General features: G+C 46.0%; 1 protein-coding gene across 5 annotated transcripts in view; it reads left to right on the top strand.

The window, feature by feature from the left end:
- LOC139760795 (uncharacterized) overlaps positions 1-26965 on the top strand; it is a 229208-nt gene that overhangs the window by 163926 nt on the left and 38317 nt on the right. For all 5 annotated transcript variants that reach the window (XM_071684401.1, XM_071684403.1, XM_071684404.1 and 2 more), the window contains one exon: positions 6741-6889. In XM_071684401.1, coding sequence (XP_071540502.1) covers positions 6741-6889 — 149 coding nt within the window. The remainder of the gene's footprint in view (positions 1-6740; positions 6890-26965) is intronic.

Raw genomic sequence — 26965 nt, 5'->3', positions numbered from 1 at the left:
TATTAAAAAAAAAAAAAAAGGTCCCTTTTATTATATTCACAATGTAGAATAAATTGATACCGGATCACTGCCTTGAACTGAACTATAAAATTCACTGATGCGATTCAATATTCAAACTGCAGATTGACAATATAATAATTTCTATATTATTCATATTCATATTCATATTATTATTATCATTATTATTATCATTATTATTATTATTATTATTATTATTATTATTATTATTATTATTATTATTATTATTATTATCATCAAAGAATGATTGGTAAATCACTGAAAGGACTGACTTTCAATTTCCTGTAAGGCTTAAATCCTGTTTGGAACTATACTCCAATCTAACTGCACGAGAGGCATACAAATAGAGAGAGAGAGAGAGAGAGAGAGAGAGAGAGAGAGAGAGAGAGAGAGAGAGAGAGAGAGAGAGAGAGAAGTGGCCGGGTGTGAGAGCAGAGGTGTGGTTGTAGATGTGGAACATGTTGATAAAGGAAGGGGGAAGGGGAAGGGGGCAGGTGTTTGTACAGAAGAAGGGGGTGTGGGGAAACGTGTAAAAAGGGTTTAGCCACAAGCCAGGAGTTGGAAGGCGTTAATACAGGAGAAGGTGTTGATGTATAGTGGGTGGGGGATGGTTATACAGTGGACGGTAAATGGAAGGTGTTAATAAAGAGGGGGAGGGGGATGTGTTGATACAGAGGGGGAGGAGGAGGTATTGATACAGAGGAAGGGAGGAGGTTAGGGTAGAGCATCAGGCAGCGGGTGGTGCGGAGTGCGTCAGCTGGCCAGCCTCCCACCACCACTCACACGTTACACTCGCAAAGTAAAAGTCGCACGAAACAAAAACATTCTGGCGGGGATTTTGTCACCCAAATCTGTCATGAAAAACTTAGTAACTACATTACCATTCGTCATGCAAGGGTAATTAACCTCGATCTCTGACACATGAAACTATGCCTAAAACTTGTACACTCTCTCTCTCTCTCTCTCTCTCTCTCTCTCTCTCTCTCTCTCTCTCTCTCTCTCTCTCTCTCTCTCCGTTGGACACATCACTTCTCTAACGATCCAGGAATTTAAGCAACGTTGTGTCTAGTCCCCGCGCCAGCGCCAGCCCCTACCTAATGGTAAAATTTCATTAAAAGAGCTCTCTCTCTCTCTCTCTCTCTCTCTCCTCCCTAATGCGGGCCCCCTCCCCACAAACATTCGAGCACCCGTCAGTCATCGTCAGCGGCGGCACACTCGAACAAAGAAAACGCCTCCACAAACAAACAAACAAACAAACAAACAACTCTACTTTTTCCTACGTGCAATATGACGCCCAGCTCTCCCGTCCTGCCAGACACACTCCCTATCCTTCCTCTCCTGCCTGACTGATAACAAACACGTAGGTCCTTCCCCCTCATAATTCCCGTCACAACACTAACTATTCACTGAGTGTCCTCGACCCTCCGCCTCTGGGTAACATACAGTCTTTATATTTAACTTTTCTCCTCTCACGTAGTCTTTATCCTCTTTCTCTCGTCGTTATTATCCACATATTCTGCCCATATCTTTCGCACACGGCTTCTAGGCTCTCCAACTGCATCTGACTTTTCCTGTGCTTCTCCCAAACTACTCATAAAAACTGATCGCCGAAGATAACCAGGTTATAAACAGGCTACCAACACTGGCGCACGCTGACTCAGGCTACCACCACTGGCGCACGCTGACTCAGGCTACCACCACTGGTGCACGCTGACTCAGGCTACCACCACTGGCGCACGCTGACTCAGGCTACCACCACTGGCGCACGCTGACTCGAGCGGTTCGCGTTCGTCAAGCACCAGATCGCTATCTCTTGCTTCTGAACCAACCAACACTGGTAATATTCAGGCCATTATTGACATTCATCTGTTTAACTTTAACTATCTATAAATAATATATTTTCATCTCTATAGCCTCATATCCTATACTAATAAGCCTTTACACCACCAACACAACATCGAACCAGTCACCATGCTGTGTGTACACGTACTGGCTCTGGAGTAAAGTCAAGCAGTGGGCTGCCGTGACCTGGCGTGGGGGAGCACCTTGCTCGAAGGCAGCTCTAGACACACAAGAAAAAGGAACTGATAAAAAACAAAAATATATATCTATACAAAGCGGGTAAATATGTGTGATTTCTCTACTACCAACACACACACACACACACACACACACACACACACACACACACGGGTAGCATCAGATATTGTACATAACCTTTGATTTTCACGAAAGGAAAAAAAAAAATGTGAAATTAACCTCTGCACTTTGACTGTATCTGATTCAAGTTGGATATACTGTCGGCACGCCATCAGCCTAACGCACACCACACCTCCACACTCCGCTACACACACGTGACAACCACCGACACATCACCTACGATCATGATGTCTCATGATGTCTGATGACGTCTGATGATGTCTCATGATGTCTGATGACGTCTGATGATGTCTGATGATGTCTCCTGTGTTTGTGCTCGTGTCACACGACAGCCAGCATTCTCCAGGGCAGAATCTGTTTAAACGTAAAATAAGAATAAATACTCAATCTTTTTGCAGGTGAACGAAATTTATGAAAGACTTCATCTACTGGACTACAAATTACAAATAAAAACATTTCGGTACAAGACGATATAAGTCAGTGAGCCCAGAGGCCTCTGGCTGGATAACACAACTGGTGCATAACACAACACACACACACACACACACACACACGAGTATATACGCATGTCAGGCAGGCTGACTGATGTATCGTACATACACACATGAGTCCGCCACAAGACAGTCAACTGTCGCGACAGATTCAGCAGAAGTGAAACGAGTTTGTTGTTATTTTCCTACACACACATGCACACACACACACACACACACGGTCCACGTCTGAGGGAGGCGTGGGATGGACCACCGCGGATCAAGCAACGCTCACGACGACTCGATGGTCAAAGTTAAGCAGCCCGGGGGTCCAACTTCAGCCATCGACTCTCGCCTCTGGTCGTGAACCACACAGGTGAGCCAAATGGACGACGACCCGAAATGACTACGTGGCCCTCATGAATGCCGTCACCATACTGACGGCTGGGCTGCAATGATAAGGTCCGGGAATTTGCATCTGGGCCGGGGTTATCCGCCATCATTATCCTCCGCCAGGGCCAAGTGATGATCGCTGGTACCACGAGAGAGACTGTCCGTTAGTCCGTGGCTACGTACGGTCACGGCTGCTCAACGCGTGCCATGGTGGCTCCACAACCCCGCAGGACGGGTCGAGGAGGCGGTGCTTACGATCAAGCGAAACTACGGTTACCTGAACACCTTCCCAGCTCAGGTCAGCAGCTTGGATATGTACCCAGATGCTGGCCAGTCTCCCGGCAGACACACCAAGTGACTGTGTGGTCAGGTGAAGCCGCTGGGCCACTAATGTCCTCGTGAAGACGCCAGGACAGACAGCTACGTTACGAGGCCTGGGCTCAAGTACTGCTAAGGAGGGACGGTAACATGGCACCACTTACCTCCCCACTCGACGACCAATACTACAGGGAAATACCATACAAGCGACTGTCTAACATGAGCTAGGCATCTAACCTCGTCGTAAACCTGCCGGGTTCAGAGCATGACACGAGGAACTGAGCGACCCCTAAACTTGGCTGTGTCATGGCACTGTGCAGAGCGCCGCTGCCTCTGGCCCAGCGTGGCACTAGTGGCGTATCCTGCTGCCGGGCCACGGCTGTCACTGACGCTGCAAAGTTCATAAGTCAGGCGGGCGGGTCTGGCGTGTGCCCCAGGGGTCAGCCGGGCCCTCTGTACAAGCGTCTACTGTACTCCCACCACCCGGCGTACATCATCCGTCAGGTCTACGCTCAGGCAAGGGCACTACACTCAGCCACCTCCTTCTGCAGCACAGGAGGGAGGAGGAAGACGGTAATTCTCTCTCTCTCTCTCTCTCTCTCTCTCTCTCTCTCTCTCTCTCTCTCTCTCTCTCTCTCTCTCTCTCTCTCTCTCTCTCATCTATGATCTTCAGCTGCTGCAGAGGATGACATTCTTCATCGCAACAGAAAAGATCTCACCAGACGGCCAATACGCCAGTCCATCTTCTCATTAGCTGAAGTACCATCCAGCTGAGGGACTGCCAGGAGGAGGAGGAGGGGGAGGGGGGAGGAATCCCTTTCTTGCCCCTTCCCCCCCCCCCTGCCCCAGGCTCTCCCTCCTCCCTGGCGCGGAGGAGATGATGGTGGAGGAAGGGCAGGAGGCATGACGGGTACTTGGAACGCCACCTGCCACATTAGTATTCAGGCGGGCAGCAGCACTATCTTCAGAGAGTGGCTTTTAGTCAATACTCCGGAGGCAGAGGAAGAGGACCAGGAGGGAGGGGTATCGCGTCTCCCTCCCTCCCGTTCCCCTGGCCAGGGCTGGTGTGTAGGGGGGACGGGCTGGGGGTGATACGTGTGGTTACCATCCAGAAGTCATTGTGTCGGTGAGCCAGGGAGGAGGTGTTGCTTTCAGAACACCGTCACTGACGACAGCGCATCACACACGCACACGAACATCACCGTCATCCCCGCGCCGCTGTGTCATCTGCGTAAGTGAATGAGGCTGGTGGGGTCAGGGATCAAAGTCCCGATGTAGGACCTTTATGCTCAGGTCAGGTCAAGCGGTAAACCACCGACCTTTTGGAACTTTGGAACGTGAGTCTGGTGCCTGAGGTCATCATCTCCTTCCCATTTATATATATATATGAATAAAGGATCACTTGGGTGAATTGCTCCGACGACCTGTAGCCTGGAGGTGCTTGACACTGATTCCAGAGATTGAACAAACATACACACCGACATACATCATGCAGGACACAGCACAGACCACACGAGAGAACACATTTTATTCACTCTTCCTTCGACATCAATAACATACTTCCACTACACCACTGCCAATATACAACGAAAGAACAAACGCATGATCATGCAGTCCTGTATCACCATACGAATGACCATACACTCCTGCATCACCCCATTCATTATTCGTTTGGTCCTCCTTTAACGGTTTACGACCATAAATTATATTCCTGTAAGTCTTGACAAATCTCCTCACCATCACAAATCATCTTTCACAAGCCACTTGAAGTCAAGGTTCTTCTGTCTGAGGGAAATCCGATTACTGAGTCTGCATGACCGCCGTCAAGTACCTTCAAGAGAGATGGAACCCAACTTGACCACTTCAACCTTCTGACAGTCCAGCCACCTCACCCCCGGCACACACTCACCCGCACTAACATTACTGACAAAATCGTCAGATATTTTTCAAAAAGCGTTGATAATGCTGAACAAGTACTGGACGTTACAGCTGTGTGTGTGTGTGTGTGTGTGTGTGTGTGTGTGTGTGTGTGCTTGTGTGTGTGAGAGAGAGAGAGAGTACATACCACAACAGGCGTACCACAACACCACACTCACTCACCTGAAAACGTTTCATAACAGTCAACAGTTTACGTCACAGACGCACCGCACTGCGACATTGACGACGTAAACTGCTAACTTCTGCCGAACCCAAACATCAACAAAAATTTCCACGATACTTCGTCCAAAAACTCAAAACATTAAACCGGTGAAGATTATTATGTTGGTCCACGCTCTACCTTGGACAATGGAGGCCCAAAACTATAAGCTATTGTCTGCCCAGAATAAAGAGAATGTGAGTGTTTAAGACAGTGAGTGTGGGTAAGTTTTTGGCTAAATCTGTTACCTGTGGACAGGCCAATCATCTGGCTTCTTGTTCTAAACAATCCCTGGATAATCATTTTATATACCTAGGAGCAAATGTAAAAGATCTCAAGTGATCTGGGTCTGAGCATGTAGGAGGGTGAAAGGCGTGCACAGGATAAAGTGAAATGGAAGGATGTGGCACAGAGGGGTCGACGTGCTATCAACGGACTGAGTCAGGGCATGTGAAGCGTCTTGGGTAAACCATGGAATGATCTGTGGAGCCTGGATGTAGATAAGGAGTTGTGGTTTCGGTGCATTATACAGGACAGTTAGAGACAGTGTGAACGAATGTGGCCTTTCTCCGTCTGTTTCTGACGCCACCAAGCTAACGATGGAAACGGTGAACAAGTATGAAATAAAATGAATTTTCAGATTATGTTGATATAGTATGTTTCCTACTAATGTATATCTTACCGTTAACCTGTATCTGTAAACACTAATAAAAGTAATAATGATACGGCGGCAGTATAGTTCTCTTACTGTCGTTAACACTCTACATAATTTCCCGGTTTTTGTGTTCGTGAAACATGAGAAAAAGGGGGAAAATTCCATTTATGAATTACAGATCATTTTTTATGCAAAATCCACATACAAATACAATGCACATCTGCCTGGAAAAAACAAAAATGTTTTTTATTTTCTAATTAATCTATAACTAAAAAAGCAGGTTCATCTCTTACTTCAATTTCGTAAAGTGACGATAATTACCATATTCTTCACGCTGTGTCTCTTTAACCATATAAGTTCAGACGGACATAAAACATAACAAAATGGTAGAGTCAGCATCACTCTTGATTAATCATTATGATTTCACTGGGCTCTGGCTTAATGACCTTCACCTGTTGACACTTATTGCATGCAATAACACACGCCCATTGGTCCCTGCTTCATGGGGGAGACCCATTACTGACCCATTAAAGTTTCCCCCTACCCCCCTACTCTACCCCCACGTGACCTCTCCCACCCGCACCCGCAGGTCGCACCCGTACGCCTTCGAAGTGTGTGGCCGACGAGGGGAGGCTCTCCTGTACCTGAGCGGCCAGAGCGAGACCGAGACCCAGAGATGGATGGCCGAGATCAGGAACATCCTCTGGCCCCCCACCCACCTCGAGGCCATCAACAGAAGTAAGTACCCGCCTCCCGCACAGTGTTAGTGGCAACAGTAGAGCATTTGACACCGTCCACCACACATGTTGTCTTCACCTTTCCTTCTCGTCATGTAGGAGAGATAGAGATCAATAGTTCAGGCAAGTATAAACATACAACAAATTAGGGAATCTAAACACATTAGGAGGTATACAAACACGGTAAAGACTGGAAAAGGGGAATAAGATTAATTAGAACAAATGACAATGGCGGTGGGACTATCTACATAATAAATATATAAGTAAATGAAATCGAGTGATGATCAGAGACCTGCAGGTGGAGAGGACAAGATTTCCAGAACCCATGAAGAGAACATTTTTTTTATAACTATAACGAAATACACTCCAGCTTCCCCAACACCTGCCAACATCACTTCCAATTATAGTTTATCTACGCTCATGATAACTTCATCTCACTAGGTTCCTCCTCACATACTGTACAGTAGGGATAACAATGATAACAAGGGAATCACCGCCACTCAAAATGGTGACCACAGATCATCTAACGGTAGGAAACTATCCATAGAGAAACGGAGGATTCATCTCTGGGAAAATATTTCTTACTGTTGGCAAATGTAGGAGCAGGAAGGAACCACAAGTGAAACGATAAAAGATAGAGCAGGATATCCAGAGGAAGATGAGGGAGGGAACAGGAAAGTGTCTCAGGACTCCTTGTAACGAGGCGTGGGTCATGCAGGGACGTAACACGATAATGAAGCATAAGCAGTTGGAAGGTAAACCTTCCACAGCAGGAGTGAGGAGGAGCACTGGTGGGGACACACAGCACACGAAGATGGAACCAAAACTACCCCGTCTGTCTCTGTACTGCTACACTGTCTTCAACTCCACGTCCACATCAGTCTTGATTAACTTAACCCCTTAGCACATTCCTCATCTTCTTTGTTTCAACCTTTCATTACCCACTTAGCTTCCACGGAGTTAGTTATCAGAGCTTCTATTCGTGGTTTATTGTGATCAATACATCGTTAATTAATCTTACGTATACTGCAATCATTACACAGTCACCAACGTCGACAGATATATAGCTGATATGTCAGTATCAGTAGCTTGGTCCTGATACTTATTGTACTAAAAGGAAAGTATTGAGCAAGAGATGCTATTCAAGCCGGGTGGGCTAGCAGAGGTATCGAGGGAGACATCTCACACACATATCTCTCTGTCTCTCCCTCCCTCGCCTCACACGAGTTGGCGAAGTCAATACTGCAAGAGCAGACGTCAAGAGAAGTATGTTGGCGGTACTGAAGACGAGGTCACACCGGTGTCTTGTGACCTTTCACCTTTGGCCTGACCTCACCTTAAAGCCTCTGTTGACCTTCCCCCCCCCCCCCCCCCACCTACACCAACTAACTTTGGCTCCATTTCACCCCTACCTGACCACCCCTCAAGACCTGCCCAACCCACATTCTCCAATACCTGACATCATCCTCCATCACCTGAACCTTGCCTCCAGCACCTACACCTCCTCCCTCCCCTACGCCACTCTCCAACACAGAAGTGCGCCCTCCACCATCTGGCTCCACCACACATCACCTGACCTCCACGCCCCAACCTGTACTCACAAAACTTCTGAAGTATGACCTTCGGGACGACTCTTCCATCAACACTTCATCTACGTATCTTACACTGGGACTAACATGAAAGATAATAATAATAATAATAATAATAATAATAATAATAATAATAATAATAATAATTATCATTATTATTATTATTATTATTATTATCATTATTATTATTATCATTATTATTATTATAATGATAATGATAATGATAATAATATTGATAATTTATAACGATATTATTATTATTATAATGATAATGATATTACTACTACTACTACTACGAACAATAATAATAATAATAATAATAATAATAGTAGTAGTAGTAATAGCAATAACAATAACAACAAGGGGAGGGAGCTGTAATAAGATAGTTCTTACACTGTAATACGTAATCACCTGCTTGTATGGTACAGGGAAGGTATTCTATATTCGTAGGGCCCATCTCCTGGATCTTCATTATAATACACGTGTTGCATCCTCACAAATTCCCAATATCATTTCTCATTCTATTCCATTCATCCGCCACTCTAAAATACTATAAAAATACTTCTTTCCATCTTCAGCAAGTTTCATGGTCTCTCTCAGTTTATGTTCTCTGGTTGCTCTATTCCTTCATCTCACGAAGAACTATTTACTCTCTACGTCATCAATGTTTAAAGAACTTCAAGACAATGTTCAGGTCATCCCTTGCTCTTTTCTCTCACTAGGTAAGCAAATTTGAAGCCCATCAAAGCCTTTTGCTCTACCTCAGTTCTCTTAATTCTGGTCCCATCTTTGTTGCTCTTCTCTGTACCTTCTCTATTAGCTCTGTGCATATTTAGGTGCGTTGAGCAAACGTGAGAGACATACTCTCATTTTGGCCTTATGAAGGATATTGAACAGGTCACTAAATACTTCCTTATCCGTATGGTTGAAAGCGATCATATCATCTTCCACGAGATAGTCTGTCACCTTAACCATCAATCTCCTAAAGTGGGACTCAAGCGATAGGTTAGGGACACACACACACACACACACACACACACACACACACTCGTGAGGCTCCCGCCTACCATCAGCAAGCGGTGGACGGGGCGACAGCAGCCGTCAACAACCACCGTTTCCCTCGTTAACAATTAATGGGAGACAATGGTTGGAATGGTCTATGCATGTGCTGTTGTTTTGTCTGCGAGCTCCGGCCTGCTCTCTCTCTCTCTCTCTCTCTCTCTCTCTCTCTCTCTCTCTCTCTCTCTCTCTCTCTCTGGTAGGCAGCCACCGACCAGGGAGGTATGGTGCTGGCACTACCAGCCTGGGTATCGGGAGGGTGAAAGACGGTTACGAAGTAAGCCAGCACCTCAGTGGCTGTCAAAGATCACTCCTTTGGCCCAGGTTGCTGCCTCTCCGCCTCACGCACATGTGGGATGCTGGCTTTCAGTCCACAAATATATAACCTCCATCTCACACTTCGTAACTTCGTAGCTAAAAATGTTCTTGCCAAATCTCGTCTTAAGTACTCAAGAGTAAGTAGCCTCTCTACTTAATGTTATAAGTATAAGAGAAGAGAAACTAGTTAAGTGTCAAGCATGGATTACGAGGGAGAAACGAACATAAACAGAGCAATGCAACAGAACAGCTGAAGAACTCACTAAAATTAACGTGAGAACGCACCACACCATATGAAGAACTCACCAGGTGAACGCGGCCACGCATCACATCAAACACTGAGCGCTACCAGGCGAATGTGGGATCGCAAAGTCATGTCCAATCAAGAATGTGCCACATGGAGGTGGCAACCCAGCGCCCAGACCTGTCGGGTGCCCAGTTTTCTTTGCGAGATAATGCCTGCGAAACTTCTGAGGAAGACTCAATTAAAACTAATTTAAAGACAATGACAAGTTAAAGTGATTAAAGCTTGACTGGGTTAATGCGCTCTGAGGCGACACGGGGTTAGTGAAGACGCAGCGACATCAGTATTCTAATAATACCAAAAGTTACAGAACTTAATGGCAATGTTAACCTTGTACTCTCATCGTAAAAAGCATATTTGAACGATGTTAAACATACATTTGTGCAATGTTATGTAAATACAACTAACGTTGTTATAAATATACTATAATAATACTGAGAATGAGTGATTTCAATTATGAACGTTGTGTAATATGAACCAGTACATACAATTTGAGAAAATACCAGAATAAGAATAGTCGAGTCAATCTTGATCATATGTTGAGAACTGGCAACGATCAATCTCTCAGTTGCCTGACACTCCCAGATACTTAGTTTTGAAAGCTAAATATGTTTAGATTATATTCATAACATCTACTTCCATTCTAGAGGCATACAGATGTGCGTGTGTGTGTGTGTGTGTGTGTGTGTGATAGTTCTGGCACTCAGGTTAGTTTTATGAACATACCAAACAGACATGGCGAACCTGAGTACACGAGTGCACTGCACCATCAGACCCGCTTTGACCCGACAGACAGACAATACACGGCGGAATTCAGCGGAGTCTTACGAAGCAACAGAGACTTGGTCATGCGCTGCACCCATGACACTCAGTCATGCCGCTGCCAGCATCATGCACACACATTTCCCATCCTTGGAAGCCGGCCGGTGTAAACCATGAAGGTTCTCGTGATGTTAGTGAGCATTTCGTCCACAGTTCCCCATTAAGGGCGAACTGAGACTCGGATCTCAACCTTGGCCTCTGAACGCTTAAGTCTGCCTGGTCTCAATACTGGAGGAGGCCACAGCTTGAGCTGGAGTAGTTCCGAAGGTCACAGCTTCTCTGGCTGGCCTGATTACTGCCGAAACCACAGCTTGAACGAGAACAACCCCACACGAGAAACTCATCTGGCTGGCCTGAATGCTGAAGAAACCACAGCTTGATAGAGACCAGCCCCACCGGAGCAGCTTAAGCTTGAAGGTGAACACCCGTAGCTGGCTGCTCTCTTCTCTACCTTCCCCCACCATCCCCCCCCCCTCCCCCCACCAACCAACGCGCCATCGCCGTAGTAAACCCTGAAAATCGGGCGGCCGACAGAATATCCAAATACATCGTCTATTCAGAGCGGGGACGCGCCAGCCCAAGGGGAAAAAGAGGGGAAAGAGCGATCGCCTTTTGTTCTGGTGGGAGCTGAACCCTCAACACACACTGCCGGAGCCAAGGGAATGGTGGCGCTGCCTTACTCTTAGGGGCTGGCACCCCTAATCCCTGGGAATTAAAAGGGAGGGTGGGTGTCAGGGGCCGAGGTATTACTGTGGTATGGGAAAGGAAGGTGTATTTCAGAAAGGGGTGATGTCTGCGAAATAAATGGACAGGGGAGGTCATTCCTTCTGGTCACACACACACACACACACAAACACATCAAGTGTTACCATCTTCCGGCGAATTTCATCTCGAATGTTACGTAAAATGAGACGACATCTGCTCCTCTGAGCCTTACCTTCTTCAGTGCGCCCTCATCACTCTCACATGTGTGACAAAATATGCTCCAGCGCCCTCATACCTCTCTCTCTCTCTCTCTCTCTCTCTCTCTCTCTCTCTCTCTCTCTCTCTCTCTCTCTCTCTCTCTCTCTCTCTTATCACCAGGAGAGAACAACGTACATCTTCCAATACAATGAGACATGACCATCTTCTCCTGCCACACGGGGGAAGCGCTCCCTCCTCTGACACCAGTGTGAGGGAACTCCTGGGCTGTGGGAACACTCCCTCCTCTCACTGGTATGAGGAAAGATGATAATGTCATCACCATCACACAATGAGGATACCTGACTCTCATTGGTCTTATGAACAAGCTTCCGTTCCCATTAAAATGAGAAAAAAAAAAAGCAGCATCAACTATTATCTCTCACACACATGAGACAGTACCTACCGTCTCACACCAGCACACACGACCCTGTATCTCACCAGTAAGAGAACAATATCTCCCGTCTCACACCAGCAAAACACCTACGAAACGAGATCGTGTCGCCTCACGGCCACAGGACCTGAGAAGCAACGCGAACCATTTCCTGGCCTCTTTATTTTTCTCTCTTTCCCTCAATCTTTCCTCCTTGGGCGACGTCCGAGCTCGTCAAATTATACGACCGACCGACTCATGGAAAAATAAAATGCGATTCGCTTGTAAAGTTGTGAGGATGTGGCAGTGAGAGGATGTGCCATGCTCGTCACAAACCAGAGTGAGCTTTGAACTTTCTCCTGTGGGTTGGGAAAGTTCCTACATGGCATGTCTGGCGAGACGCTCAAAGGACGTAATTATATTCCATCTATTCAATCAATTCAGTCAAAAAAATGGTTGAATATTTTAATATACATAGTACATATAATACAATATACATATCACAAATAATGAATGAATGAATACTAATTAATCGTTCAATCAATAAATCAAATATGTACAGAGAGTTTAGCTTCTCTCGCACACGACCCATAAGTACATGCATTGGCACCCGTTTGCCAAAGGGTCTCACCTTCGTGCCCAAGGGTCGTACTGTCGTGCTCAAGGGTCGTAGCGTCGTGCCAAGGGTCGTAGCGTCGTGCTCAAGGGTCGTAGCGTCGTGCTCAAGGGTCGTAGCGTCGTGCTCAAGGGTCGTACCGTCGTGCTCAAGGGTCGTAGCGTCGTGCTCAAGGGTCGAACCGTCGTGCTCAAAAAGTACGACAAAGACAGGGCGTCTCCTGGCAAACTATGACGTCACACTGTACAACAGTTATGGCGACTGCATGACTGAGCGTCCCACAACTGTATAACCTGAACTCCAAACGAAGATATAAAACCATCTGTAACTGCTTCACCTGGTGCTATGTACGATCATACATCAGGGATGTAGAACGGTCCTACGGCTCCCTGTCTAAACTACATCATAAATCAACTGTAGATATGTAAACATACTGAGATCCAAATATATAAATGAGAAATACGAACTTGTATGAAAAAAAATGACCATCCATGGCAAGGCACAGACGACTGTATTCCATTTTCTTCCATTCATTTATCCACCAGATGGATTACAAATTCCGCTGACCTTATGACCTGAGCTGAGCCGAGCCAGGTGACGCGTGGAGGTCAGGAATTATTCACCCACCCGGCCGAGTCAAAGGTCAAATGTCAGGTCAGGCTGTTTTCCGGGTCATTGGTGCCAGAGATCTGTTGTACAGATTTGCTGGGGTTGGATGTGTTCCTGGCGGAGGCGAGAGTAGGTACTGCTGCTGGGGACCTGGGACTATACATACATACTGCTGCTGGGGACCTGGGACTATACATACATACTGCTGCTGGGGACCTGGGACTATACATACATACTGCTGCTGGGGACCTGGGACTATACATACATACTGCTGCTGGGGACCTGGGACTATACATACATACTGCTGCTGGGGACCTGGGACTATACATACATACTGTTCCTGGGGACCTGGGACTATACATATATACTGTTGCTGGGGACCTGGGACTATACATATATACTGTTGCTGGGGACCTGGGACTATACATACATACTGTTGCTGGGGACCTGGGACTATACATATATACTGCTGCTGGGGACCTGGGACTATACATACATACTGCTGCTGGGGACCTGGGACTATACATATATACTGTTGCTGGGGACCTGGGACTATTCATACATACTGTTCCTGGGGACCTGGGACTATACATATATACTGTTGCTGGGGACCTGGGACTATACATATATACTGTTGCTGGGGACCTGGGACTATACATATATACTGCTGCTGGGGACCTGGGACTATACATATATACTGTTGCTGGGGACCTGGGACTATACATATATACTGTTGCTGGGGACCTGGGACTATACATATATACTGTTGCTGAGGACCTGGGACTATACATATATACTGTTGCTGGGGACCTGGGACTATACATATATACTGTTGCTGGGGACCTGGGACTATACATATATACTGTTGCTGGGGACCTGGGACTATACATATATACTGTTGCTGGGGACCTGGGACTATACATATATACTGTTGCTGGGGACCTGGGACTATACATATATACAGTTGCTGGGGACCTGGGACTATACATATATACTGTTGCTGGGGACCTGGGACTATACATATATACTGTTGCTGGGGACCTAGGACTATACATATATACTGTTGCTGGGGACCTGGGACTATACATACATACTGTTGCTGGGGTCGTGGGACTATACATATATACTGTTGCTGGGATCGTGGGGGCGGGGGTATCTGGTGTTGCCGGGACCTGGGTAGCAACATGTGGCCTCTTCTCTACACTTTGATATGCAAATGAACAAAGGTAATGTAATTGTTATCCACCCGCCGTATTTTGGCTTATGGTACTATATCATATATATATATATATATATATATATATATATATAGAGAGAGAGAGAGAGAGAGAGAGAGAGAGAGAGAGAGAGAGAGAGAGAGAGAGAGTTTTCCAGCAGAGATGTGATACGAAGGTCGATCGTTCGCTGCCAGACACTCAGGAAAATCACTCCATCATGTTGCACCTAATATGTCATACGTGTTGTTTATAATCTTAGCAAAATCAAGTTGGTCTGAGGTTCAATACATACATTCTCCCACTACCACAAGGTATGATTCGCTGTTACTATACATTTCATACACGTTTGATACGTGCCTGCGTTTTCACATATGTTGATGTACTTTCCTTCACAATGAAGAATATGTGAATGATAATCCAGTATATCAAATGACTCACTGATCACATGAACTACCGGACGTCAGAGAACAATAAGGCAATGATTGTTTACCAACACAAAACTTTGTACGGCCATTATTGACCACTGACATTACTCTGTAGGACAATTGGCCATCGTTCCTGAGTGCTAATGACGGTTCAGCAACACATCACATTGTGGAGCAGTGACTGACGTACACAACATACCACGGGACAAAACCATTTGTCCTCCCAAAATGCTGAGGGACATTGATCTTGCACCACCACCACCATCACCACCATCATCATCATCATCGCTCGGGATCAATGATTGATCACCGTCCCTACACACACACACACACACACACACACACACACACACACACACACTGAACTGTTCACGACCCCACCACACTGTGGAGGAACAAACGACGATACAGTTCACGGGCCAGACAGACACTGTGAGAGGGAGGGAGGGAGTTCGTGCCCACAAAGCGACCCATGGCATGCGGCCAGTGATCGATCATTCATCGCCCCTAAAACACCGAGAGCGACGCCTGACGACCATTAATCAAGCAAGCAACAGGATCATTATCATTCACGGAGCGTACCAAAGACTGTACATGAATCGTCCTGTGACATCTTCATACACTGGCAGATCATGAACCAGCACACAACCACACCACCACCACAACCACGATCCTCTCACACCTGTTGACGTGTGTGTGTGTGTGTGTGTGTGTGTGTGTGTGTGTGTGTGTGTGTGTCTGGTCCTTGCCTGACACGTTATACCCAACAAGAGTGATGACCGCCCACCATCACACACGACGCTAAGAAAAACACTGGCTCCACCCACGAGACCCCGACAACAATGATTCTTCACTGACACACTACGTCAGGCGAGCAACGAATGACGCATCACGCTGTACGGTACGGCTTGACGACGTCTGGCCGGTATATAACGCCCTGAACACAGGTCCACACCCTCTCCTACACAATCTCCCATCTTCTATGATAGATCTGAAACTCCACCACTCAAAACAAACACACTTCCAATCACTGTCAATACGAACGTATTTTGGAAACATTGTATGAATAGCTCAGTCTGCCTCTGCCAAAGTGGATATCTTGTTTTAGTGCCAAAGACTTTCTCATGTGAGCAGTTGTTCCGACTGTACAGAGGACTGACTCGCACAACTTCTGTAGAGGTTGTAACTCTACGCATCTACCAGGGAGAGTCACGTCTGGGGAGGTTGTAACTCTACGCATCTACCAGGGAGAGTCACGTCTGGGGAGGTTGTAACTCTACGTATCTATCAGGAAGAGCCACGTCTGGGGAGGTTGTAACTCTACGTATCTACCAGGGAGAGTCACGTCTGGGGAGGCTGTAACTCTACGTATCTACCAGGGAGAGTCACGTCTGGGGAGGTTGTAACTCTACGTATCTACCAGGGAGAGTCACGTCTGGGGAGGTTGTAACTCTACGTATCTATCAGGAAGAGCCACGTCTGGGGAGGTTGTAACTCTACGTATCTACCAGGGAGAGTCACGTCTGGGGAGGTTGTAACTCTACGTATCTAACAGGGAGAGTCGAGACTCAGGTAATGTGACATATCAACTCTCCTTGTCTCATCCATCTTCCCGTAACCTTCCTAACCTCCAACACTCAGGTACATACAACACTTGAGGAATTCCATATGATTCTGAAGCTGTTTTTTTTTTCTCACACTCCGTTTCCCTAATCCCACAAGAGGGCCATAACTGAGACACGCATCGATCACTACAAGAGAGAGAATGATGATGACACACTTGGGTCTACAGCCACAGGCAGACGAGGCTGGTGAAGCGTCACATGTATTACAGTGTCGGCGGCTGTGAAGGTGTTACGATGCTCAGGAATAATACACGAGATTGTCTGGCCGGACTGATGAGCGTAACTCAGACCCTGGCCCCCAGCGAGACCACGCGCCACATGCCCCTCGCTCTAATGGATCTATAATGGACTCTTCCAGCGGATGAAGAGGTCAGGGGTCAAGCTCTCCCACTCCAAGATGGTTTCAGGTCCATTACCGTTTCCAGCCGGCGTCACCAACGCATAAGAGAAGGCAACGTGCAAGGGTCGGCGGAGATAACACACACACACACACACACACACACACACACACAAGAAATAATCTGTTGTCTAGAACAAGGTGTCGCTGTAAACTAATGTCGAAGTTATTATCATCGACATAACCTTAACTAATAATAATAATAATAATAATATAATAATAATAATAATAATAATAATAATAATAATAATAATAATCATTATTACTATTATTATCATTATCATTCATATCATTATAATTATCATCATCATTATTAGTATAATTACAATTACTTTGGAGATATTGTAAGTATGATTTAAGCAGTAATGTCAGTAAAGACGTCCACCACACACCATTTTCTTAACACCAGAAAGTGTGCTTTGTGTCACGATTTTCTTTCCTTTCTACGTCATCAACGACCAAGTTGACGTAGGGCGTCTCAGAAAATTGGAAGCCGTCCATTATGTGGGCAAGCCGGCCATATCTGGTCCGAGGATCTCCCACACCAGACACAATCTGCTTCACAAAAATGTTCATGCATATACAGCTCAGGCTTTAACAGGCTCCCTACACCTGATTTACATAATACATGCATTCTGCATACATAGTTAATTCCGTGGTTGGTAATATATGTACATTTACATTTACTAAACCCTCGTTAGGACTAAAAGAGTGTGTGTGTGTGTATATATATATATATATATATATATATATATATATATATATATATATATATATATATATATATATATATATGTGTATGGGGGGGGTTGGGCCATTTCTTTCGTCTGTTTCCTTGCGCTACCTCGCAAACGCGGGAGACAGCGACAAAGTATAAAAAAAAAAAAAAAAAAAAAAAAAAAAAAATATATATATATATATATATATACATATATATATATATATATATATATATATATATATATATATATATATATATATATATATATATATATATATATATATACATAAGCTGCGGGAAACCCTACAATAGGAGTCCTTGAGTTGCATATAAGAATACTATACATATATGCAACAGATATATGTAGACAGACCGACGGATAGAGAGACAAACATAAATAATTACGAGGCCGACACGACGGTATGAGTGTGGGCAGCAAGTGTACAACTCATGAAATCCTTTACATGCAGTAGTCCCAGGTGACCCAACCTAACCCCCTCCCAAACGCTGCCCCACCTCGCACAGACTGACACGAGCTCAGGCATCTCCTGCAGAGCCTCGTCTACTTCAAGCCTCGGAGGAACACACGACTTAACGGTCAGGGAGGGAAGGGTCAAGGTGTTATAATTCAGAGATACGTGTGTCATGACGGGCAGGGAGGGGTCAAGATGTCACCTGTACACTGATCACCTCACACTCAACGCATGAAGAAAGCTACACCCCTGACCGGGTGGGATGGAGTCAATACTGTGTACCATACATTTCCATGTAGATAATCAGTCGTGAGCATACAAGACATGAAGCCATACAACACGTTGCTCTAACAGTACTTCAAATCTCCGTTCGTCATAAATGGAAAGTTTACGAAAAAAACTTGGAAACTTTAAAATGTAACACGTGTTTACTGGAACAAACACAGGGTTTTACCTGGATTATGTTTATCTTGCAATAAGTTCACATGATCTTCCATGAAGACGAGACTCACAATAAAGGAGGTGGAATGTCGTGCCTGCGTGTATGGTTTGAAGATAATGTTGACCCTCACCTTACCACCACCTGCACCATGACGGCCTCAGTGACCCCCAGCAGCTGATGAACCTCACTCCCGACCAGCCAACCAACTCATCTACATAATGAATAACGGATATGATAAACCGACATTTACAACGCTAATTCAATATGATGAATACCACAACGGGTGGCTCATTCACGGTGGAAGATGCACTTGGGGGAAACTCTGCCATACGAACCGAGCAAAGTGGACGACGATCGCATCACAAATCCGGTTAAGAAATTGTCTGACCCAAGAAAACACTGACCTGGAAAGAGAGTGACCTACATAGGCCGTAATGAGGGCACTATGTTACCGGCCGTTGTGTAAAGCAAAGAGTTAACTGTATATAGGTTGACCTGTCAAGGTTAGGTTCTGCTTGTGTTACCCAGTACACGCAAACATGCCTTTATGCATGAACACACACACACACACACACACACACACACACACACACATACACACACAAGCAATACGCCACACCACATACATACACATACACACACACACACACACACACACACACACACACACACACACACACACACACACACATATATATATATATATATATATATATATATATATATATATATATAAAGAAGCCAGTGTCATGCAAATCTAAACCAACAATCGTACAAAGGCAGCAGTCGCCTGGCTTCATGCAAATATGCATGACAGGAAGTGGGAGATGTCATGTCTCGTTGACACAGGAGAGAGACCCCCACCGGAGCCCCGTCCCACATACAACCTGAACACGGATCTCCTCTACGTGGCGCCTCCTTCCTGCTGGTTTACCATGCTGGTCCCCGGGGCTCCTACCTGACCATACCACTGACCCTCCAGTCTTATGTGAGGGCGGGCGGGGGGCCGAGGGCTGGGGTGGTGGTGATGTGTGAGGGAGGCAGGGGTTGGGACAAGGGTGCTTACTCTGTAAGACATGGTGAGCTACGGTGCGTGTAAGGGAGGCGAGGTATAACACTGTGCCACTGATTCACGAGAGTTCAAAGGGAAGCAGCCACTTCTTTGGAGTGAGATGATGATCACGTAGGCCCAGAGAGGGAGGGTGTCACGTAAGCCCAGAGAAGGAGGGCAGGGGGGTCACGTCGGCCCAGAGGGAAGGTCACACAGGCCTACGACGAGGGTCACATATACATCTACATCAAAAATCTTGATGTTGTGTTCATTAAATCTTGTTCTATCTATCTTAACTGTAAGTTTTTTCTCTCTCTTTTTTACCTAATCATTTAAACAGTTTCAGCAACACATAATTCACCCTGCTGCATATGTATGTGTCCTCTGCTTGTACTGAATTATCTAACTCTATCTATTAGCAATACTCCAGATAGACCCTCCCCACGGGCACGGGGCCTCAGTTCATTATTCACCGTGCCAGATGTCGTGTCTCTAAATTTGGTTTTTCAGTACCATTCTCTCTCTCTCTCTCTCTCTCTCTCTCTCTCTCTCTCTCTCTCTCTCTCTCTCTCTCTCTCTCTCACATACCCATGATTCACATTGCCCCTGCCTGTCCACACACCTCTTAAAAAGACAAAGTACGTATGCCGGAATCCAGCATATGTGGCCGCAAAGGCATGTTATACAATACCTATGTATTCCCAATAACTCTAAAAGACTTACATGCTCTGCGTTCTCCCTGAGTTACCCACTCCTATGGATTTCTTTTCACATTTTACGTTTTCTTTTATGGAAGTGAATATACCTGAATCTTTCTCCCGTTTTCTAAATGCTATCGCGGATAGCTTGGCCAAATTTGAAGCGTCTGGTCACTGCTTGCACTAAGTTTTCAGTAAGTTTGAGATTACTGCACATTTTTCAAAAAATACCCGTTATTTTATTTCAAATTTTGGCACCATGACTTCAGTCCACACGCCTGCGCTCAGTCTACACTCACACAAACTGTAATACACATGTTACACCTCTCACAAAATTCACGTGAAACAGCCCAATATACTCACACTCCTATACACCTGTGCCAGTAATGGCACACACGAGCACTGGATCTCGTCAAGAGAGCCAGTGCCCAGCTTTAGTAGTGGTAAATCTCTACACACACACACACACACACACACACACACACACACACAACTGTATCTACGTAACTGTAATAACTGAGTGGCCGCGTCTCCAACAGTCATACATGTATCACCTGCCATTGCTTCTGGCCGACATCCAGGTGACTGTTTTGTTATTACGTTTCATATTTGCATTTTATTCATTGTGGGCTCCTCCCCTCCCCTCCCCTGTTATACGCAACTCCTGAACTCAATAACACAACCTGTGTGTCATGGTAACACAGCTGTTCTACTCTCTCTCTCTCTCTCTCTCTCTCTCTCTCTCTCTCTCTCTCTCTCTCTCTCTCTCTCTCTCTCTCTCTCCCCTGACCCTGCCTCCTCCACACGCCGCGCCTCGGGAGGAACATGAACGTTTCATGCGGTGCGAGGCGGACGACCTGCCCGGCGTGTCCCTCGAGATCCCGGGGGCGTTCACGTGGAGCAAGAGGTCACCATGGGGGCGTTCAAGGGGAGCCAGAGGTGACCCCGGAGGCGTTCAAGTGGGGAGTCGGAGTTCTCGCGGGGGCGTCCACGCGGGAGGTCAAAGTTCAGGAGTGGCGTTAAAAGTTCACAGGAGGTCAAAAGAGGTCACACAGTCCCCACCAGGGAAGTCGACATGATGGTAACAAAATTCAGAGGGAGGTCAGACCAGATCAAAGTTTAACGCATGAAGCCGTGGGAAGACGTCAGACAAACGTCACAGTAATGGCGCGTTCTTTCACACAGATGAAAGTCCGCGTGAGAGCGTTCACATGGTGTCAGAGTTCACATGAGGGCGTTCATATAGCAGGAAGGTCCACGCGCGGCAGACAGTTATGAGTCAGAGTTCACAGTGGGCGTTCAGATCAAGTTAAAGTTCGGGGAAGAGTTCAAAGGGCACCACAGGTTAGGCGGAGGTTACGGGAGCTCTGATCACAAGGGATAAAGAGTCCCAAACAGGATGGAAGGTTAGAAGTCAGAGGTCACAAGGGATAAGAGTCCCAGATGGTATGAGGGTGGAGGTCAAAGGTCACAGCAGGTAAGAGTTCTATATGGGATGAGAGGTCAGAGGCCACAGGGATAGGGAGCCCAAACTGGGTCAGAGGTAAAGAGATCGCAGGGAGTTCGTACACATGATCCACCAAAAGGTAAGACCTCCCACAGGGAGCATCACAAGGGAGGTCAGAACACACGGTCACATTCCACAACACGGAGCTACACCTCACAACGTGTGCTGCACACACGGTCACATTCAACAACACGGAGTCACACCTCACAACGTGTGCTTCACCCGGGGTCTTGCCTCACAGGATCTACTCACACACTCACGAGTATAATCATGAAAATGCCAGCGAAAATGTTCCAACCAGTTCTGAATTACCAGACATTCCTTTTAACCTTTCCATTCCAAATTCTGTCCTCACACAATGCTAGAGAAAATACATGTTATATTCTCCATCATATATAGTTCTTGCCAGAGTTAAAAATCCTGACTATCTTCACATATTCGATGAATAATCGCGTCGCTTTTCACTTCTCTTCATCTCTATGCATCGGCACTTAGCATCCTGAGTACTTAAGATATTCCCTGTCATTCAGCTGTTTCCGTCTCTACCCCTCACTCATTCCTGGGGCTCTGCCCGGCGTAGCCTTAATGGGTTGGGAGAGGCAGTGTGGACGCTGATTAGAAACACACTAGGTCATGATAATGACTGCAACTACCACCCACCGTGTCTGCCCGCACCCGTAAGACAGAGAGAGAGAGAGAGAGAGAGTGAGGGGCGGGGGTTTAATACTCTCTCTCTCTCTCTCTCTCTCTCTCTCTCTCTCTCTCTCTCTCTCTCTCTCTCTCTCTCTCTCTCTCTCTCTCTCTCTCTCCCTGAGAAACGAGGCGTCCTCACCTCCTTTTTCTCTCCCCTCCCACCTCCCTCTCTCCCCAGCACCCACAAGCATCATATCTACCACCCTTCGTCTCCCTATCATGAGAGGTCTTGCAACACTGGGCTGGACGCAGCCCCCCTTCATCCCCCCCCAACACACACACACACACACACACACACACACACACACACACACACACAGGTGGACACAACACGATCTTCCCCCACGGTAACAAAAGCTGTCCCACCTGAATCCTCTCCCAGGACGCTTACCATGGGTGAGAGCAGTCTAGAAGAGAGAGGGAGGGAGAAGTGTTTCTCAGTGAAGTAAGGGAGGAGGGTTTTAAGACAGACAAGGAGAGACGAGTTCAGTACATAAAGGGAAAAAGAAAGATCTTAAAAATCGAGCTTTATGTGTTCCGCACCAGAAGCAACGAGGAAGATTAAGATGTGAGTAAAACGATACGCAGTGAAGGAGTGGAATCAACCGGAGGCCAGAGCCAGGCACAGAGGGATGCGAAGCCTCGTATTGTGGGTTCGAAGAGAGAGCGCCCTGGGAGCCAAGCTTGGGTACGTTACAGAGTGAGAAACTATCCTGAAAGAAAAAAAAATCGAAATAATACGAACAGAGTCGAGACTATGATTTGAACCGGCACGTGGACCAAGGCATTTCCAGGTGTAAATTTTATGACTAACTGAATAATAATGGGATTCGGATGAGACCTGAGAACCGTTCGAAGCAGGGCAGAGTGTCCACAGAGACAGAGTTACACAAAGAGTTCGGACCAGAATCCGAGCGGTTTCGACCGGGGGAAGGCTGGAGGCATGTGAAGCAAGATGAATCTTTATCATTTAGGACAAAATCAAGAGACGTGCACAAGAACAATGTGACACATCAACACGGGGATCTACTGAAGGTACGAAAGATTGTCAGTTGCCTCACGAATCCTTATAAAAAAAAGTTCTGGTCACTTTTATGACTTGGAAATTATGCCTCACTTGGAGCACGAAAACCTGCCCAGAGGGAGGAGTGGTCAGAACGAAGCTTGGAAAACTGCAGGAGATTTACAGACGGAGAGTCTCTGTGGTGTAGGGTTCTCATGGGAAGCTGTGAGGCGGAGGAAATCAATGGCGGAGAATTATGATGGTGAGGAGTTGCAACTGAGGAGGATCTGACAGTGTAGAGTCCTTATGGTAAGGAGTATGATGATGATGATGGAAAGTTCTGATCGCAGAGTCATGACAAAGGAAAGTTCAGAGAGTAGACTCTTAAGGTAACGGGAAATTTGCCTGGCTGAAGTTACGAAAAAGAAGGACTTGATGGTGAAAAGTTTAGATACTTTGGGGAGTTACTGGTGCTGGAACATCTGCAGGGCAGAGAGACTTGACGGTGAAGAGTTCTCATGGTGGGGGCTCTTCACAGGAGAGCTCCAGCGGAGAGTCTGGTGGACAAAGGTTTGATGATGTGGAGTTCTGAGAGAAGAAAGCTTTGATGCTCTACGGTTCCGGCGATGGAGAGTTCTCAGGACCAGATTACTGACAAAGACCTGATAGCGCAAGGTTAAGCGAAATAAGAATTGTGATGGTGAAGACCAAGCATGCCCTCACCTTACATACAAAATAACGTAAATCAAATCTCTCAAATCCTAAACACTCTTACTATATAAATAGAGTAAAAAAGATAGTAAAAGTTCCAAAGCTCTATTGAAAATGTTTCATTTCAGCATGAAAAACTCGTGTGTATTTCAGTGCAGTTAAGCTATCACCTCTCTCATGCACGACATGACGTCTCCTCCACTCCCGGGACTCCAGCACCCTCTCTCACCGATTTACTGAACAGCATTTCAAGCAGATCGCTCGAGGGTTTTAATGGTGGAGGCGATAAAACATTTCACAGTCGTCATTCTACGACGGTTCAACCTTAAGGTCTTCCACACGGTGATACGACCCTTAGGTCCGGAGACGAGGTCACCATACACATGGGTTCGCACCGCCGTACTCAAGGGTCGTACCTTCCGTGCACAAGGGTCGTACCTTCCGTGCACAAGGGTCGTACCATCGAGCTCACACTATTTCCAGGTCATGAAATCCTAAAGGCAGATGTGTTGCCCGACCGCCCTCACTTCACCATACCGAGCCAGACTACTGCCACAGGGGCGGGCGGCAGCACAATGACGGTGTTCCAGAACAATTCCCTCAAAATGTTTCCTCTACAAGTACAGCGGTCCGGACACTGCAACCGTTTACCGTCATTAATGTTTACCAACGAGCAAATTAACCACATTTCAAGATGATTATACCTTCCCCCCCTCACTGATGATTAACGCCACTGTTCAACTACGCCGAAAATGTCTGGCACGTGCACCTGGCGAGGCAGCTGCGTGTGTATAGAGAGGGACTGGCGTCCTGGTTGCACGTGAATAATGGAAGCTCCAAGACTGTGCTCAGGCGTTAGGCATTTTACCTCATCAATAACCTTCGAACCGCTTGGACGACCCTTCGCGTCCACCACATCCTCACTTCCTTCTCTCTTTTCCCTCACGAGCACCGTGTGGCTCCGGTGTTAATATGTAACCCACGCTGAACCCAACACAAACTGCTCTTAAGTACTGATCGCATATGCAAGAGGAACGCCCTGTGTTGCCTGCCTTGGTATGAGGACGGTGCAAAGTCCGGACTGGAGGATAATACAGGCAGACGTCTGTACCAAGACTGTAATCTCACACAGGACTCTCGTGGGATGTGATGTCGTTACTGCTGGGGCTCTGTACTGGCCCCCAGCTCATCTCTGACTAAAACACTCTCGCCTGCGAATTTTCGGTGACCTGTCGAGGTATGATGGTAAAAACCTTCTCACGTTACTGGGGTCGGATGTCTCTCTATCTCCCAACAGTTTTTCCCCACCTGAAACGGTTCATCTCCAGCTGGCTCCACCTGAACAGTTTTCAGTTTTTTAACCAGTTTTCTCCATCTCCAGCAGTCTTTCCTATCCCCACCAGTTTTCCCCGTCTCCAACATTCCCATCCCTCTCCCTCTCCCAACAGCTTCCACCTTATATAAATATTCAGATCGACGTATAAATTCTGGGTATGATGGAGGCGTGGGCGCACCTCCAAGATAAAAACATCAAAATTAACTACAACATTCTTAATCAGATGGGAAGAGAAAACGATCTCATTTTCTTTATGGCTAACTATAGGAAATTAACCAAATGACTAAACCAGTATAATCGTCCAGGACAACCCCGGGCTAGAGGGCGTCAGTGTTGCCAGGAGGATGAGAGTAATGTCAACAAGCACTGAGCGGGGATACGACCATATAATACAGTATAATGCAGACTTTTGTATTGATCGAACAATTCACATGTCACAGATGAACAGAAAACGGATATCTCGAGGACTCTGCCAATTCGACCAACAAAAGCCAAAGTTTCCAGCTATACTGTACTTTCGTTCTTAAAAATACAACGGTCCCAATTAGCATTTGTATGGAAAAAATATATATTTATATAAACTAGAGGTGTTCTTAAATTTCCATATATATCACTTTCAAAATGCAATATACTTTATATTTTCTAAATTCTATAACACTTATAATTCATTTAACAGTTACCAAGTTGATATTGATTTAATCTAACAAATCATCATAATCAGTAACATTACTATTATCAATACCACCATTACAGTTATCATTATCATTATCATCATAATCAGTAACATTACTATTATCAATACCACCATTACAGTTATCATTATCATTATCATCATTATCATTATCTGGCTCGCGTGCTGCTTGCTATACGTACATTCATCCTTTCCTTCCATACATAAGATACAAACTGGTGAATGACAACATATCATGCAGAGGCCCATCTCCGTCCCCCCGGCATGGAGTCGCGTCACCTGCATATGAATGACGTGGTGAAGAGGTCTCTTGTGTGGTCTTGCCTATTCATATTTTCTCCCTCTGAATTATGCATTTTATGTAAAAATATTGCATAATTCTACCATCCGATGATTCATTCCTTAATTTCGGGACGAATTCATTTTCAAAATACAAA

The sequence above is a fragment of the Panulirus ornatus genome, chromosome 38 (genome assembly GCF_036320965.1).
Source record: "Panulirus ornatus isolate Po-2019 chromosome 38, ASM3632096v1, whole genome shotgun sequence".
Classification (NCBI taxonomy): Eukaryota; Metazoa; Arthropoda; class Malacostraca; order Decapoda; family Palinuridae; genus Panulirus; species Panulirus ornatus.
Note: the sequence above shows the minus strand (reverse complement) of the source record. Positions and strands in the feature narration are given on the sequence as shown.